The 18,278-nt window shown below is 48.7% G+C and overlaps 1 protein-coding gene across 6 annotated transcripts in view; it reads right to left on the bottom strand.

Annotated features, from left to right (window-relative positions):
• The window catches only part of EZH2 (enhancer of zeste 2 polycomb repressive complex 2 subunit), a 328,928-nt gene that overhangs the window by 56,998 nt on the left and 253,652 nt on the right, over window positions 1–18,278 (bottom strand). For all 6 annotated transcript variants that reach the window (XM_063922429.1, XM_063922432.1, XM_063922427.1 and 3 more), the window contains 2 exons: window positions 1,251–1,376; window positions 878–1,056 (listed from right to left, as the gene is read on the bottom strand). In XM_063922429.1, the coding sequence (XP_063778499.1) occupies window positions 878–1,056; window positions 1,251–1,376 (305 nt within the window). The remainder of the gene's footprint in view (window positions 1–877; window positions 1,057–1,250; window positions 1,377–18,278) is intronic.

Genomic DNA, 18,278 nt, shown 5'->3' with positions numbered 1-18,278 from the left:
GTGGTAAAGACTCCTACAGCACGAGTATGTTTCACTGGCTGCTACCAGGGCTGTTTTAACAATGGGCAAGAATGGTCATATACAATGAGTCAACCAGTGATAGATTAGGTACGGAAGGCCCTAGAACAAATCCAACCAACCAAAAACCTTTTCTAAATGCCCTGGTGACTATGGAACATTAATTAGACTTACTATCACCACGTAGACTCCTTTTTTTAATGTAAGGTTTTCTTAGGCTACAAATAACCACCCCACTTCCCTCCAATACCATGTGCCATATCTTGAAACCCATTATTCTGCACTTTGCATTTTTTCACCCCAAAAGTGACATGTCATCAAGTAGTCATTAAGGGAATGCCCCAATGTTTATAAATCAAGTCCCAACATTTCTACCTTAAAATAGGGTTTTTCCCCAACTTTTCACCTGCTCTGGAGGTGGTGAAAAGAAATCCCCATTAAAACCTATGGAGAATTATTGCGTGTAAAGTTTCACAAACAATATTTCAAGCTGCGATAAAAACCCATTTTACATACAAAAACAGGTTATTGCAGCTAACTGAATTTCCCCCATAGTGTTAGCGGTAACAGTGGATGGGAGTCCTGAAAAAAAAATTAAAGTTATTACTGTTCTGCTCTCAAACACTGGATGCAATCTGCTAATCTGAGTTCTCCCTATAGATTTGGCGAAGGATTATAAATCTCACCATTGTGATCTTTGGCCCTGGACCCACTAATATCATAAAATGGCCTTGTGAACGAGGAGGTTCCCCAGCAGGAGGATAATTCCCCAGATTTGTTTAGCTGATAACTTAATCGTCAAGTCCCTCAACTAACATAAAAAGCAGCAAAACGAACATGACATGCCTGTGGTACTGACCTTTTTGGATCCCCGCTGAATGCTGCAGTTCTTGCATGACACATTTTTGCTGTCCCAGTGATCAGCAGCTCCACAGGTGAGACACAAGTCTGGGTCACACTCCCGCACAGCGAGGTAACAAGGACACTGCTTGGTGTTGCACTGTGCTTTACAGCGACATCCAGGAAATCTGTTTTGGCCTACACAAATAGGTGTCAGTTAGTAGGATACCATGTCCAAATATACAAAATGAAAGAACTACACATAGCATGTAAATTGAAAAGATATAAATATTCTACATAAAGCAAAGCAATATTTTCACTTCTACATTTTGCTGAAGAATTATCTCCTACATTTAATACTGGTGTATTTTCTCTTAAGGCATATAACTTACACTCAGAGCTACACTGGCAGAACTTCTCACAGAAATTCTGTGCAATCACACAGGGACAGGAGCCGTCACAGGGCTGGCGGGGGTGATCACAAGGCTGGTAATTGTAAACATGATTAGAGGAGCCATCTGGAACAGAGAAAATAAGAATTTACTTACCGATAATTCTATTTCTCGTAGTCCGTAGTGGATGCTGGGGACTCCGTAAGGACCATGGGGAATAGCGGCTCCGCAGGAGTCTGGGCACAAAAGTAAAGCTTTAGGACTACCTGGTGTGCACTGGCTCCTCCCCCTATGACCCTCCTCCAAGCCTCAGTTAGGATACTGTGCCCAGACGAGCGTACACAATAAGGAAGGATTTTGAATCCCGGGTAAGACTCATACCAGCCACACCAATCACACCGTATAACTTGTGATCTAAACCCAGTTAACAGCATGATAACAGAGGAGCCTCTAGAAAAGATGGCTCACTACAGCAATAACCCGATTTTTGGTAACAATAACTATGTACCAGTATTGCAGACAATCCGCACTTGGGATGGGCGCCCAGCATCCACTACGGACTACGAGAAATAGAATTATCGGTAAGTAAATTCTTATTTTCTCTGACGTCCTAGTGGATGCTGGGGACTCCGTAAGGACCATGGGGATTATACCAAAGCTCCCAAACGGGCGGGAGAGTGCGGCTGACTCTGCAGCACCAAATGAGAGAACTCCAGGTCCTCCTCAGCCAGGGTATCAAATTTGTAGAATTTTACAAACGTATTTGCTCCTGACCAAGTAGCTGCTCGGCAAAGTTGTAAAGCCGAGACCCCTCAGGCAGCCGCCCAAGATGAGCCCACCTCCCTTGTGGAGTGGGCATTTACAGATTTTTGGCTGTGGCAGGCCTGCCACAGAATGTGCAAGCTGAATTGTACTACAAATCCAACGAGCAATAGTCTGCTTAGAAGCAGGAGCACCCAGCTTGTTGGGTGCATACAGGATAAACAGCGAGTCAGATTTTCTGACTCCAGCCGTCCTGGAAACATATATTTTCAGGGCCCTGACAACGTCTAGCAACTTGGAGTCCTCCAAGTCCCTAGTAGCCGCAGGCACCACCATAGGTTGGTTCAGGTGAAACGCTGAAACCACCTTAGGGAGAAACTGAGGACGAGTCCTCAATTCCGCCCTGTCCGAATGGAAAATCAGATAAGGGCTTTTACAGGATAAAGCCGCCAATTCTGACACGCGCCTGGCCCAGGCCAGGGCCAACAGCATGACCACCTTCCATGTGAGATATTTTAACTCCACAGATTTAAGTGGTTCAAACCAATGTGACTTTTGGAACCCAAAAACTACATTGAGATCCCAAGGTGCCACTGGAGGCACAAAAGGAGGCTGTATATACAGTACCCCTTTTACAAACGTCTGAACTTCAGGGACTGAAGCTAGTTCTTTTTGGAAGAAAATTGACAGGGCCGAAATTTGAACCTTAATGCACCCCAATTTCAGGCCCATAGACACTCCTGTTTGCAGGAAATGTACGAATCGACCCAGTTGAAATTCCTCCGTCGGGCCTTACTGGCCTCGCACCACGCAACATATTTTCGCCAAATGCGGTGATAATGTTTTGCGGTTACATCCTTCCTGGCTTTGATCAGGATAGGGATGACTTCATCCGGAATGCCTTTTTCCTTCAGGATCCGGCGTTCAACCGCCATGCCGTCAAACGCAGCCGCGGTAAGTCTTGGAACAGACAGGGTCCTTGCTGGAGCAGGTCCCTTCTTAGAGGTAGAGGCCACGGATCCTCCGTGAGCATCTCTTGAAGTTCCGGTTACCAAGTCCTTCTTGGCCAATCCGGAGCCACGAATATAGTGCTTACTCCTCTCCATCTTATAATTCTCAGTACCTTGTGTATGAGAGGCAGAGGATGGAACACATACACTGACCGGTACACCCACGGTGTTACCAGAGCGTCTGCTGAGGAAGTCTGCTTCCCAGTTGTCCATTCCCGGAATGAACACTGCTGACAGTGCTATCACATGACTTTCCGCCCAGCGAAGAATCCTTGCAGCTTCTGCCATTGCCCTCCTGCTTCTTGTGCCACCCTGTCTGTTTACGTGGGTGACTGCCGTGATGTTGTCCGACTGGATCAACACCGGCTGACCTTGAAGCAGAGGTCTTGCTAAGCTTAGAGCATTGTAAATGGCCCTTAGCTTCAGGATATTTATGTGAAGTGATGTCTCCAGGCTTGACCATAAGCCCTGGAAATTCCTTCCCTGTGTGACTGCTCCCCAGCCTCTCAGGCTGGCATCCGTGGTCACCAGGACCCAGTCCTGAATGCCGAATCTGCGGCCCTCTAGAAGATGAGCACTCTGCAACCACCACAGGAGGGACACCCTTGTCCTTGGTGACAGGGTTATCCGCTGATGCATCTGAAGATGCGACCCGGACCATTTGTCCAGCAGGTCCCACTGGAAAGTTCTTGCGTGGAATCTGCCGAATGGGATTGCTTCGTAGGAAGCCACCATTTTTCCCAGAACCCTTGTGCATTGATGCACTGAGACTTGGCTCGGTTTTAGGAGGTTCCTGACTAGCTCGGATAACTCCCTGGCTTTCTCCTCCGGGAGAAACACCTTTTTCTGGACTGTGTCCAGGATCATCCCTAGGAACAGAAGACGAGTCGTCGGAACCAGCTACGATTTTGGAATATTGAGAATCCAACCGTGCTGCCGCAACACTACCTGAGATAGTGCTACACCGACCTCCAACTGTTCTCTGGATCTTACCCTTATCAGGAGATCGTCCAAGTAAGGGATAACTAAAACTCCCTTCCTTCGAAGGAGTATCATCATTTCGGCCGTTACCTTGGTAAAGACCCGGGGTGCCGTGGACCATCCAAACGGCAGCGTCTGAAACTGATAGCGACAGTTCTGTACCACAAACCTGAGGTACCCTTGGTGAGAAGGGTAAATTGGGACAAGAAGGTAAGCATCCTTGATGTCCCGAGACATCATGTAGTCACCTTCTTCCAGGTTCGCAATCACTGCTCTGAGTGACTCCATCTTGAATTTGAACCTCCGTATGTAAGTGTTCAAAGATTTTAGATTTAGAATCGGTCTCACCGAGCCGTCCGGCTTCGGTACCACAACAGTGTGGAATAATACCCCGTTCCCTGTTGCAGGAGGGGTACCTTGATTATCACCTGCTGGGAATACAGCTTGTGAATGGCTTCCAAAACTGCCTCCCTGTCAGAGGGAGACGTCGGTAAAGCCGACTTTAGGAAAACGGCGAGGGGGAGACGTCTCGAATTCCAATTTGTACCCCTGAGATATCACCTGAAGGATCCAGGGGTCTACTTGCGAGTGAGCCCACTGCGCGCTGAAATTCATTGAGACGGGCCCCCACCGTGCCTGAGTCTGCTTGTAAAGCCCCAGCGTCATGCTTAGGGCTTGGCAGAGGCGGGAGAGGGCTTCTGTTCCTGGGAACTGGCTGATTTCTGCAGCCTTTTTCCTCTCCCTCTGTCACGGGGCAGAAATGAGGAACCTTTTGCCCGCTTGCCCTTCTGGGAACGAAAGGACTGCGCCTGATAATACGGCGTCTTCTTATGTTGAGAGGCGACCTGGGGTACAAACGTGGATTTCCCAGCTGTTGCCGTGGCCACCTCCGCCTCACCTGACCACTGTCGTGTCCATAACCCTCTACTGGCAGAAATGGACAACGCACTTAGACTTGATGCCAGTCGGCAAATATTCCGCTGTGCATCACGCATATCTAGAAATGCATCCTTTAAATGCTCTATAGACAATAATATACTGTCCCTATCTAGGGTATCAATATTTTCAGTCAGGGAATCCGACCACGCCAACCCAGCACTGCACATCCAGGCTGAGGCGATTGCTGGTCGCAGTATAACACCAGTATGTGTGTAAATACATTTTAGGATACTCTCCTGCTTTCTATCAGCAGGATCCTTAAGGGCGGCCATCTCAGGAGAGGGTAGAGCCCTTGTTCTTACAAGCGTGTGAGCGCTTTATCCACCCTAGGGAGTGTTTCCCAACGCACCCTAACCTCTGGCGGGAAAGGATATAATGCCAATAACATTTTAGAAATTATCAGTTGTTATCGGGGGAAACCCACGCATCATCACACACCTCATTTAATTTCTCAGATTCAGGAAAACTACAGGTAGTTTTTCCTCACCGAACATAATACCCCTTTTTGGTGGTACTCGTATTATCAGAAATGTGTAAAACATTTTTCATTGCCTCAATCATGTAACGTGTGGCCCTACTGGAAGTCACATTTGTCTCTTCACCGTCGACACTGGAGTCAGTAACCGTGTCGGCGTCTATATCTGCCATCTGAGGTAACGGGCGCTTTAGAGCCCCTGACGGCCTATGAGACGTCTGGACAGGCACAAGCTGAGTAGCCGGCTGTCTCATGTCAACCACTGTCTTTTATACAGAGCTGACACTGTCACGTAATTCCTTCCAACAGTTCATCCACTCAGGTGTCGACCCCCTAGGGGGTGACATCACTATTACAGGCAATCTGCTCCGTCTCCACATCATTTTTCTCCTCATACATGTCGACACAAACGTACCGACACACAGCACACACACAGGGAATGCTCTGATAGAGGACAGGACCCCACTAGCCCTTTGGGGAGACAGAGGGAGAGTTTGCCAGCACACACCAGAGCGCTATATATATATATATACAGGGATAACCTTATATAAGTGTTTTTCCCCTTATAGCTGCTGTATTTTTAATACTGCGCGTAATTAGTGCCCCCCTCTCTTTTTTAACCCTTTCTGTAGTGTAGTGACTGCAGGGGAGAGCCAGGGAGCTTCCCTCCAACGGAGCTGTGAGGGAAAATGGCGCCAGTGTGCTGAGGAGATAGGCTCCGCCCCCTTCTCGGCGGCCTTATCTTCCGTTTTTCTGTGTATTCTGGCAGGGGTTAAATTCATCCATATAGCCCAGGAGCTATATGTGATGCATTTTTTTGCCATCCAAGGTGTTTTTATTGCGTCTCAGGGTGCCCCCCCCCCAGCGCCCTGCACCCTCAGTGACCGGAGTGTGAAGTGTGCTGAGAGCAATGGCGCACAGCTGCAGTGCTGTGCGCTACCTTGTTGAAGACAGGACGTCTTCTGCCGCCGATTTTCCGGACCTCTTCTGTCTTCTGGCTCTGTAAGGGGGCCGGCGGCGCGGCTCTGGGACCTATCCATGGCTGGGCCTGTGATCGGTCCCTCTGGAGCTAATGTCCAGTAGCCTAAGAAGCCCAATCCACTCTGCACGCAGGTGAGTTCGCTTCTTCTCCCCTTAGTCCCTCGATGCAGTGAGCCTGTTGCCAGCAGGTCTCACTGAAAATAAAAAACCTAAAACTAAACTTTTCAGGAGAGCCACCTAGTGTGCACCCTTCTCGTTCGGGCACAAAAATCTAACTGAGGCTTGGAGGAGGGTCATAGGGGTAGGAGCCAGTGCACACCAGGTAGTCCTAAAGCTTTACTTTTGTGCCCAGACTCCTGCGGAGCTGCTATTCCCCACGGTCCTTACGGAGTCCCCAGCATCCACTAGGACGTCAGAGAAAATGGAATTAAGAAGGTCGCCCACAACAAGCATAGCATTAAACTGAAATAAGTACAATCAGACATGTAGCATGCCTTGCAGTGTGTGTGTGTGTGTGTGTGTGTGTGTGTGTGTGTGTGTGTGAATATAAACAAGGAATACATCCACCACTAGAAAGGCATGGGCATAGAACCCTTTAACTAAAACACCCCAAAACCTCACCCTTTCCCTCTGTCTGTCACAGACACCGGTAGCTTGGAGATGCAGCAGATAAAACTTATTTTGTGCTCTCTTAACAACAACTGCTGTAAGTGAACCACACATTCCCCCCTTTCAGAGACTCACAATGACTTTTGATGAAGAAATCACGTTAGTCTTTAATGAATGCAGTGATCACTGAAAGGAAAAAAAGTTTTCCTACCAGTCATATCATGCTAGTGCTACCGTGGGTTTATAAGCCCTACACAAGCACAGCCAGGCGACATTTTCTGTCCAAACATACTGTGGAGGGATTAATAGTTTTTATCAACTTTCCTTTCTCATAAATAAGAAATTAACAAATGGAAAATGCAGCATCCAGATGGCTAGCGAGAGCTCATACAGACTAGTTTATTCGCTTGTGAATTGTGGACATTTTGGAAGAGACATCCAGGACAATCCTCAAATAGAGTTGTCCAATTTGTATTTTGATCAAATACAAAGTATAGTGGTTATTTAAATTGAATCAAATATTATATATTTATTAATGATCTTTCATAATGTATTGGAAAGTATCAGGCGACAGGTCACTGTTTTCTGGCAGTCTTGTCACAAAACGTCCAATATTGGCTCCTTAAACAAACACCCGATGCCTAGTTACTTTCTTCCAAGTAGAAGTGACTGTCTGCATTAGACACCAGGAAAGACAGGAGCGTTACTTGGGAAAGCATTGCTCCAAGGTGGAATTCTAATTAGCAGTTATTTACACTAAGACTATGCATCAGCTCATGTAGTCATTTCACTTAGGAGGTCCAATATAAAAGAAAAACAGGATTACGAATATACGTAAAGGGGTAGATTCAGGTTGAATGCGATCCAACCGCAAAAACAAAAACAAAAAAATATTATGTAGGTGCATGTGCAGCGCCCGTTCTGCGCATGTGTATGCATTTTCTGCGGTGGGCTGCAGAAAATGTGATCGCCTCTGCCTATCAATCAAGCAGAGGCGTTAGTAGGGCGAGGGGAGCAACGCTCCATTTTCTAGACGGACACGGAGCATTGCGTGGGGACGCGAATGGGGGCATGACTGCGTGGCTGCGTGACATCACACACAACCGCTGTGATCGGAAAGATGGCAGCGGGCAACCTTAATTTCTGCTATCTAGCAGAAATTGCGATGCGATCACAATTTCTGCTTGATAAAGGCCTTGCCCTGCGATGGACGGCTCCCAGCATGCGTTCTCATGGATTGCAAATTCTGCTAATTAGCAGAAATTTCAACCCAACCTGAATCATGCCCAAAGAACCTATTTTTTAATAAGTGGCATTTCCCCATGTAGAATAGTTTGAAACCAACCCATCTCTGGAAGTAATAAAAGAAAGGGCACAATTGCATATTACTATGAAAAGTACTAGCTTTACTTTAGCAAAATGGTAGCCAATAAATATAGCAAAATAATTGAAAAATGACCAGCAGCTATCACATAGACTGATCATATATAAGATTATGCCAAATCCCAACTCTATAACGCAGTCTAGAGAAAATTGCCTGTGCACATGAAGTATCCATTCATTACAATGTAGACGTACAAAGGTTTATATATGTAAAAATAAGATTTTACTTACCGGTAAATCTATTTCTCGTAGTCCGTAGTGGATGCTGGGGACTCCGTAAGGACCATGGGGAATAGACGGGCTCCGCAGGAGACTGGGCACTCTAAAGAAAGATTTAGTACTACCTGGTGTGCACTGGCTCCTCCCTCTATGCCCCTCCTCCAGACCCCAGTTAAGGAAACTGTGCCCGGAAAAGCTGACAGTACAAGGAAAGGATTTTGGAATCCAGGGTAAGACTCATACCAGCCACACCAATCACACCGTATAACTCGTGATAAACTTACCCAGTTAACAGTATGAACAAGAACAGAGCACCAGATAAACCTGATGCAACCAAAACATAACCCTTATTTAAGCAATAACTATATACAAGTATTGCAGAAGAAGTCCGCACTTGGGATGGGCGCCCAGCATCCACTACGGACTACGAGAAATAGATTTACCGGTAAGTAAAATCTTATTTTCTCTAACGTCCTAGTGGATGCTGGGGACTCCGTAAGGACCATGGGGATTATACCAAAGCTCCCAAACGGGCGGGAGAGTGCGGATGACTCTGCAGCACCGAATGAGCAAACACAAGGTCCTCCTCAGCCAGGGTATCAAACTTGTAGAACTTTGCAAAAGTGTTTGAACCCGACCAAGTAGCTGCTCGGCAAAGCTGTAATGCCGAGACCCCTCGGGCAGCCGCCCAAGAAGAGCCCACCTTCCTTGTGGAATGGGCTTTTACTGATTTTGGAGGCGGCAATCCAGCCGCAGAATGAGCCTGCTGAATCGTGTTACAGATCCAGCGAGCAATAATTTGCTTTGAAGCAGGAGCACCCAGCTTGTTGGATGCATACAGGATAAACAGCGACTCAGTTTTCCTGACTCCAGCCGTTCTGGCTACATAAACCTTCAAACGCCCTGACTACATCTAGTAACTTGGAATCCTCCAAGTCACGAGTAGCCGCAGGCACCACAATAGGTTGGTTCAAATGAAAAGAGGACACCACTTTTGGCAGAAATTGCGGACGAGTCCGTAATTCTGCCCTGTCCATATGGAAAACCAGATAATAAGATTTTACTTACCGATAAATCTATTTCTCGTAGTCCGTAGTGGATGCTGGGACTCCGTCAGGACCATGGGGAATAGCGGCTCCGCAGGAGACAGGGCACAAAATTTAAAAGTTTGACCACTAGGTGGTGTGTACTGGCTCCTCCCCCTATGACCCTCCTCCAAGCCTCAGTTAGGATACTGTGCCCGGACGAGCGTACACAATAAAGAAGGATTTTTAATCCCGGGTAAGACTCATACCAGCCACACCAATCACACCGTACAACTTGTGATCTGAACCCAGTTAACAGTATGACAAACGTAGGAGCCTCTGAACAGACGGCTCACAACAATAACAACCCGATTTTTTTGTAACAATAACTATGTACAAGTATTGCAGACAATCCGCACTTGGGATGGGCGCCCAGCATCCACTACGGACTACGAGAAATAGATTTATCGGTAAGTAAAATCTTATTTTCTCTGACGTCCTAGTGGATGCTGGGACTCCGTCAGGACCATGGGGATTATACCAAAGCTCCCAAACGGGCGGGAGAGTGCGGATGACTCTGCAGCACCGAATGAGAGAACTCCAGGTCCTCCTTAGCCAGGGTATCAAATTTGTAGAATTTTACAAACGTGTTCTCCCATGACCACGTAGCTGCTCGGCAGAGTTGTAATGCAGAGACCCCTCGGGCAGCCGCCCAAGATGAGCCCACCTTCCTTGTGGAATGGGCCTTGACAGATTTAGGCTGTGGCAGGCCTGCCACAGAATGTGCAAGTTGAATTGTGCTACAAATCCAATGAGCAATCGTCTGCTTAGAAGCAGGAGCACCCAGCTTGTTGGGTGCATACAGTATAAACAGCGAGTCAGATTTTCTGACTCCAGCCGTCCTTGAAATATATATTTTCAATGCTCTGACAACGTCCAGCAACTTGGAATCCTCCAAATCGCTAGTAGCCCCAGGCACCACAATAGGCTGGTTCAGGTGAAACGCCGAAACCACCTTAGGCAGAAAGTGAGGACGCGTCCTCAGTTCTGCCCTGTCCGAATGGAAAATCAGATATGGGCTTTTATACGATAAAGCCGCCAATTCTGACACTCTCCTGGCTGAAGCCAGGGCCAGTAGCATGGTTACTTTCCATGTAAGATATTTCAAATCCACCGATTTGAGTGGCTCAAACCAATGGGATTTGAGAAAATCCAAAACTACATTAAGATCCCACGGTGCCACTGGGGGCACAACCGGGGGCTGTATATGTAGTACTCCTTTTACAAAAGTCTGGACTTCAGGAACTGAAGCCAATTCTTTCTGGAAGAAAATCGACAGGGCCGAAATTTGAACCTTAATGGACCCTAATTTGAGGCCCATAGACAATCCTGTTTGCAGGAAATGTAGGAATCGACCCAGTTGAAATTCCTCCGTCGGGGCCTTCCTGGCCTCACACCACGCAACATATTTTCTCCAAATGCGGTGATAATGTTGTGCAGTCACCTCCTTCCTGGCTTTTACCAGGGTAGGGATGACCTCTTCCGGAATGCCTTTTTCCCTTAGGATTCGGCGTTCAACCGCCATGCCGTCAAACGCAGCCGCGGTAAGTCTTGGAATAGACACGGTCCCTGCTGAAGCAGGTCCCGTCTTAGAGGTAGAGGCCACGGATCTTCCGTGAGCATCTCCTGAAGTTCCGGGTACCAAGTTCTTCTTGGCCAATCCGGAGCCACGAGTATCGTTCTTACTCCCCTTTGCCGTATAATTCTCAGTACTTTTGGTATGAGAGGCAGAGGAGGAAACACATACACTGACTGGTACACCCATGGTGTTACCAGAGCGTCTACAGCTATTGCCTGAGGGTCTCTTGACCTGGCGCAATACCTGTCCAGTTTTTTGTTGAGGCGGGACGCCATCATGTCCACCATTGGTCTTTCCCAATGGACCACAATCATGTGGAAGACTTCTGGATGAAGTCCCCACTCTCCCGGGTGCAGATCGTGTCTGCTGAGGAAGTCTGCTTCCCAGTTGTCCACTCCCGGGATGAACACAGCTGACAGTGCTAACACATGATTTTCTGCCCAGCGGAGAATCCTTGCAGCTTCTGCCATTGCCCTCCTGCTTCTTGTGCCGCCCTGTCTGTTTACGTGGGCGACTGCCGTGATGTTGTCCGACTGAATCAACACCGGCTGACCCTGAAGCAGAGGTTTTGCCAGGCTTAGAGCATTGTAGATTGCTCTTAGCTCCAGTATATTTATGTGAAGAGACGTCTCCAGGCTTGACCACACGCCCTGGAAGTTTCTTCCCTGTGTGACCGCTCCCCAGCCTCTCAGGCTGGCATCCGTGGTCACTAGGACCCAGTTCTGTATGCCGAATCTGCGGCCCTCTAACAGATGAGCACTCTGCAACCACCATAGCAGAGACACTCTTGTCCTTGTGGACAATTTTATCCGCTGATGCATCTGCAGATGCGATCCGGACCATTTGTCCAGCAGATCCCACTGAAAAGTTCGTGCATGGAATCTGCCGAATGGAATCGCTTCGTAAGAAGCTACCATTTTTCCCAGGACTCTTGTGCATTGATGCACAGATACTTTTCCTGGTTTTAGGAGGTTCCTGACTAGATCGGATAACTCCCTGGCTTTCTCCTCCGGAAGAAATACCTTTTTCTGAACAGTGTCCAGAATCATCCCTAGGAACAACAGACGTGTCGTCGGGAACAGTTGGGATTTTGGAAAATTCAGAATCCACCCGTGTTGTTGGAGCACTACTTGGGTTACTGCTACTCCGACCTCCAGCTGTTCTCTGGATCTTGCCCTTATCAGGAGATCGTCCAAGTAAGGGATAATTAAGACGCCTTCTCTTCGAAGAAGGATCATCATTTCGGCCATTACCTTGGTAAAGACCAGGGGTGCCGTGGACAATCCAAACGGCAGCGTCTGAAACTGATAATGACAGTTTTGGACCACGAACCTGAGGTACCCTTGGTGTGAAGGACAAATTGGAACATGAAGGTAAGCATCCTTGATGTCCAAGGACACCATAAAATCCCCTTCTTCCAGATTCGCTATCACTGCTCTGAGTGACTCCATCTTGAACTTGAATTTTTGTATGTACAGGTTCAGAGATTTTAGATTTAGAATCGGTCTTACCGAGCCGTCCGGCTTCGGTACCACAAATAGCGTGGAGTAATACCCCTGTCCCTGTTGTAGGAGGGGTACCTTGACTATCACCTGCTGAGAATACAGCTTGTGAATGGCCTCCAATACCGTCGCCCTGTCGGAGGGAGACGTTGGCAAAGCAGACTTTAGGAAACGGCGAGGAGGGGACTTCTCGAATTCCAACCTGTAACCCTGAGATACTACCTGCAGGATCCAGGGGTCCACCTGCGAGTGAGCCCACTGTGCGCTGAAATGTTTGAGGCGACCCCCCACCGCCCCTGAGTCTGCTTGTAAGGTCCCAGCGTCATGCTGACGCCTTTGTAGAAGCCGGGGAGGGCTTCTGCTCCTGGGAAGGAGCTGCTAGTTGCAGTCTCTTACCCTTTCCTTTGCTTCGGGGCAAATAGGAATGTCCTTTTGCTCGTTTGTCTTATAGGAACGAAAGGACTGCGGCTGAAAAGCCTGCGGCTTTCTGCTGGGAGGTGACCTGGGGTAAAAAGGTGGATTTTCCGGCCGTTGCCGTGGCCACCAGATCCGATAGACCGACCCCAAATAATTCCTCCCCCTTATACGGCAATACTTCCATATGTCGTTTGGAATCCGCATCACCTGACCACTGGCGCGTCCATAAACTTCTTCTGGCAGATATGGACATCGCACTTACTCTTGATGCCAGAGTGCAAATATCTCTTTGTGCATCTCGCATATAAAGAAATGCATCCTTTAACTGCTCTATAGTCAGTAAAATACTGTCCCTATCCAGGGTATCAATATTTTCAGACAGTGACTCCGACCAAGCCACGCCAGCACTGCACATCCAGGCTGAGGCGATTGCTGGTCTCAGTATAACACCCGTATGTGTGTATATACTTTTTAATGTATTCTCCAGCCTCCTATCAGCTGGATCCTTGAGGGCGGCCGTATCAGGAGACGGTAACGCCACTTGCTTTGATAAGCGTGTGAGCGCCTTATCCACCCTAGGAGGTGTTTCCCAGCGCGCCCTAACCTCTGGCGGGAAAGGGTATAATGCCAATAACTTCTTTGAAATTAGCAGTTTTCTATCTGGGGTAACCCACACTTCATCACACACTTCATTCAGTTCCTCTGATTCAGGAAAAACTATCGGTAGTTTTTTCACACCCCACATAATACCCCTTTTTGTGGTACTTGCAGTATCAGAGATATGCAAAGCCTCCTTCATTGCCGTGATCATATAACGTGTGGCCCTACTGGAAAATACGTTTGTTTCTTCACCGTCGACACTGGATTCAGTGTCAGTGTCTGGGTCTGTGTCGACCGACTGAGGTAAAGGGCGTTTTACAGCCCCTGACGGTGTCTGAGACGCCTGGACAGGTACTAACTGGTTTGCCGGCTGTCTCATGTCGTCAACCGACTTTTGTAGCGTGCTGACACTATCCCGTAATTCCATAAACAAAGCCATCCATTCTGGTGTCGACTCCCTAGGGGGTGACATCACCATTACAGGCAATTGCTCCGCCTCCACGCCAACATCGTCCTCATACATGTCGACACACACGTACCGACACACAGCAGACACACAGGGAATGCTCTGATAGAAGACAGGACCCCACTAGCCCTTTGGGGAGACAGAGGGAGAGTTTGCCAGCACACACCCAAGCGCTATAAATATATATAGGGACAACCTTAATAAGTGTGTTCCCTTTATAGCAGCTCAAATATTATAAATATCGCCAATAAGTGCCCCCCCTCTCTGTTTTTACCCTGTTTCTGTAGTGCAGTGCAGGGGAGAGTCCTGGGAGCCTTCCTCGCAGCGGAGCTGGGCAGGAAAATAGCGCTGTGTGCTGAGGAGAATAGGCCCCGCCCCCTTTTCGGCGGGCTTCTTCTCCCGGTTTTTTTGGAACCTGGCAGGGGTTAAATACATCCATATAGCCCCAGGGGCTATATGTGATATATTTTAGCCAGAATAGGTATATTACATTGCTGCCCAGGACGCCCCCCCCAGCGCCCTGCACCCTCAGTGACCGCTGGTGTGAAGTGTGCGGAGAGCAATGGCGCACAGCTGCAGTGCTGTGCGCTACCTCACGAAGACTGAGACGTCTTCTGCCGCCGGTTTCTGGACCTCTTCTCTATTCGGCATCTGCAAGGGGGTCGGCGGCGCGGCTCCGGTGACCCATCCAGGCTGTACCTGTGATCGTCCCTCTGGAGCTAGTGTCCAGTAGCCTAAGAAGCAAATCCATCCTGCACGCAGGTGAGTTCACTTCTTCTCCCCTAAGTCCCTCGTTGCAGTGAGCCTGTTGCCAGCAGGACTCACTGAAAATAAAAAACCTAACAAACTTTTTCTAAGCAGCTCTTTAGGAGAGCCACCTAGATTGCACCCTGCTCGGACGGGCACAAAAACCTAACTGAGGCTTGGAGGAGGGTCATAGGGGGAGGAGCCAGTACACACCACCTAGTGGTCAAACTTTTAAATTTTGTGCCCTGTCTCCTGCGGAGCCGCTATTCCCCATGGTCCTGACGGAGTCCCAGCATCCACTAGGACGTCAGAGAAAGGGGCTTTTATGTGACAAAGCCGCCAATTCTGACACGCGCCTAGCCGAATCAAAGGCCAATAGCATGACCACCTTCCACGTGAGATATTTTAACTCCACAGTTTTAAGTGGCTCAAACCAGTGTGATTTCAGGAAACTCAACACCACGTTAAGATCCCAAGGTGCCACTGGTGGCACAAAAGGGGGCTGAATATGCAGCACTCCCTTTAAAATCTGGACCTTAATGGACCCCAATTTTAAGCCCAAAGTCACTCCCGACTGTAGGAAGTGAAGGAAACGGCCCAGCTGGAATTCCTCTGTAGGGGCATTCCTGGCCTCACACCAAGCAACATATTTTCGCCATATACGGTGATAATGTTTAGCCGTCACGTCCTTCCTAGCCTTTATTAGCGTAGGAATAACCTCATCCGGAATGCCTTTTTCTGCTAGGATCCGGCGTTCAACCGCCATGCCGTCAAACGCAGCCGCGGTAAGTCTTGGAACAGACAGGGCCCCTGTTGCAACAGATCCTGTCTGAGAGGCAGAGGCCATGGGTCCTCTGTGAGCATTTCTTGTAGTTCCGGATACCAAGTCCTTCTTGGCCAATCCGGAACAATGAGTATTGGTCTCACTCCTCTTTTTCTTACGATTCTCAGCACCTTGGGTATGAGAGGAAGAGGAGGAAACACATAAACCGACTGGAACACCCACGGTGTCACTAGTGCGTCCACAGCTATCGCCTGAGGGTCTCTTGACCTGGTGCAATATATTTGTAGCTTTTTGTTGAGGCGGGATGCCATCATGTCCACCTGTGGCAGTTCCCATCGATTTGTAATCTGTGTGAAGACTTCTTGATGAAGTCCCCACTCTCCCGGGTGGAGGTCGTGCCTGCTGAGGAAGTCTGCTTCCCAGTTGTCCACTCCCGGAATGAACACTGCTGACAATGCTTGCACGTGATTCTCCGCCCAGCGAAGAATTCTGGTGGCTTCCGCCATCGCCACCCTGCTCCTTGTGCCGCCTTGGCGGTTTACATGAGCCACTGCGGTGATGTTGTCTGACTGAATCAGCACCGGATGGTTGCGAAGCAGAGGTTCCGCTTGACTTAGGGCGTTGTATATGGCCCTTAGTTCCAGGATATTGATGTGCAGACAAGTCTCCTGACTTGACCACAGACCCTGGAAATTTCTTCCCTGTGTTACTGTCCCCCACCCTCGGAGGCTTGCATCCGTGGTCACCAGGACCCAGTCCTGAATGCCGAACCTGCGACCCTCGAGAAGGTGAGCACTCTGCAGCCACCACAGAAGAGACACCCTGGCCCTGGGGGATAGGGTGATCAGCCGATGCATCTGAAGATGCGGTCCGGACCACTTGTCCAACAGATCCCACTGAAAGGTCCTCGCATGGAACCTGCCGAAGGGAATGGCCTCGTATGACGCCACCATCTTTCCCAGGACTCGCGTGCAGTGATGCACCGACACCTGTTTTGGTTTTAAGAGGTCTCTGACCAGAGTCACGAGCTCCTGAGCCTTCTCCGTCGGGAGAAAAACCTTCTTCTGGTCTGTGTCCAGAATCATGCCCAGGAAGGGCAGACGCGTCGTAGGAATCAGCTGCGACTTTGGAATATTCAGAATCCAGCCGTGCTGTTGCAACACTTCCCGAGAGTGTGCTACGCTGATCAGCAACTGCTCTCTGCACCTCGCCTTTATGAAGAGATCGTCCAAGACTGGGATAATTGTGACTCCTTGCTTTCGCAGGAGCACCATCAGTTCTGCCATTACCTTTGTAAATATTCTCGGTCCTGTGGACAGACCAAACGGCAACGTCTGGAATTGGTAATGACAGTCCTGTACCACAAATCTGAGGTACTCCTGATGAGGTGGATAAATGGGGACATGCAGGTAAGCATCCTTTATGTCCAGAGACACCATAAAATCCCCCTCTTCCAGGCTTGCAATGACCGCTCTGAGCGATTCCATCTTGAACTTGAACGGTTTCAGGTAACTGTTCAGGGATTTTAAATTCAATATGGGTCTGACCGAACCGTCCGGTTTCGGTACCACAAACATTGTTGAATAGTAACCCCTTCCCTGTTGAAGGAGGGGAACCTTTACCACCACCTGCTGGAGATATAATTTGTGAATTGCTGCTAACACTATTTTCCTCTCTATGGGGGAAGCTGGCAGGGCCGATTTGAGGTAACGGTGATGGGGCATCACTTCGAATTCCAGCTTGTATCCCTGAGATACAATCTGTATAGCCCAGGGATCCACCCGTGAGCGAACCCACTGGTGGCTGAAATTTCGGAGACGCGCCCCCACCGATCCTGGCTCCACCTGTGGAGCCCCAGCGTCATGCGGTGGATTTAGTGGAAGCCGGGGAGGACTTCTGTTCCTGGGAACTAGCTGTATTGTGCAGCTTCTTCCCTCTACCCCTGCCTCTGGCAAGAAAGGACGCACCTCGGACTCTCTTGCCTCTTTGTGATCTCTTGCCTCTTTGTGATCGAAAGGACTGCATTTGGTAATAAGGTGCTTTCTTAGGTTGTGAGGGAATATATGGCAAAAAATTTGACTTCCCAGCCGTAGCTGTGGAAACTAGGTCCGAGAGACCGTCCCCAAACAATTCCTCACCCTTGTACGGTAAAAGCTCCATGTGCCTTTTTGAGTCGGCATCACCTGTCCATTGCCGAGTCCACATGACCCTTCTGGCAGAAATCGACATTGCATTTATTCTAGAGCCCAGTAGGCTAATGTCTCTCTGGGCATCTCTCATATATAGGACCGCGTCTTTTATATGCCCCAGGGTCAGTAATATAGTATCCTTGTCCAAGGTATCAAGTTCCTCAGATAAAGTATCTGTCCATGCTGCTACAGCACTATACATCCAGGCCAACGCAATTGCCGGCCTTAGTAGGGTACCTGAATGTGTATAAATGGACTTCAGGATACCTTCCTGCTTTCTATCTGCAGGATCTTTTAGGG

This window comes from Pseudophryne corroboree, chromosome 5 (assembly GCF_028390025.1).
Source record: "Pseudophryne corroboree isolate aPseCor3 chromosome 5, aPseCor3.hap2, whole genome shotgun sequence".
Taxonomy (NCBI): domain Eukaryota; kingdom Metazoa; phylum Chordata; class Amphibia; order Anura; family Myobatrachidae; genus Pseudophryne; species Pseudophryne corroboree.
This window is presented reverse-complemented; position numbering and strand designations above follow the sequence as displayed.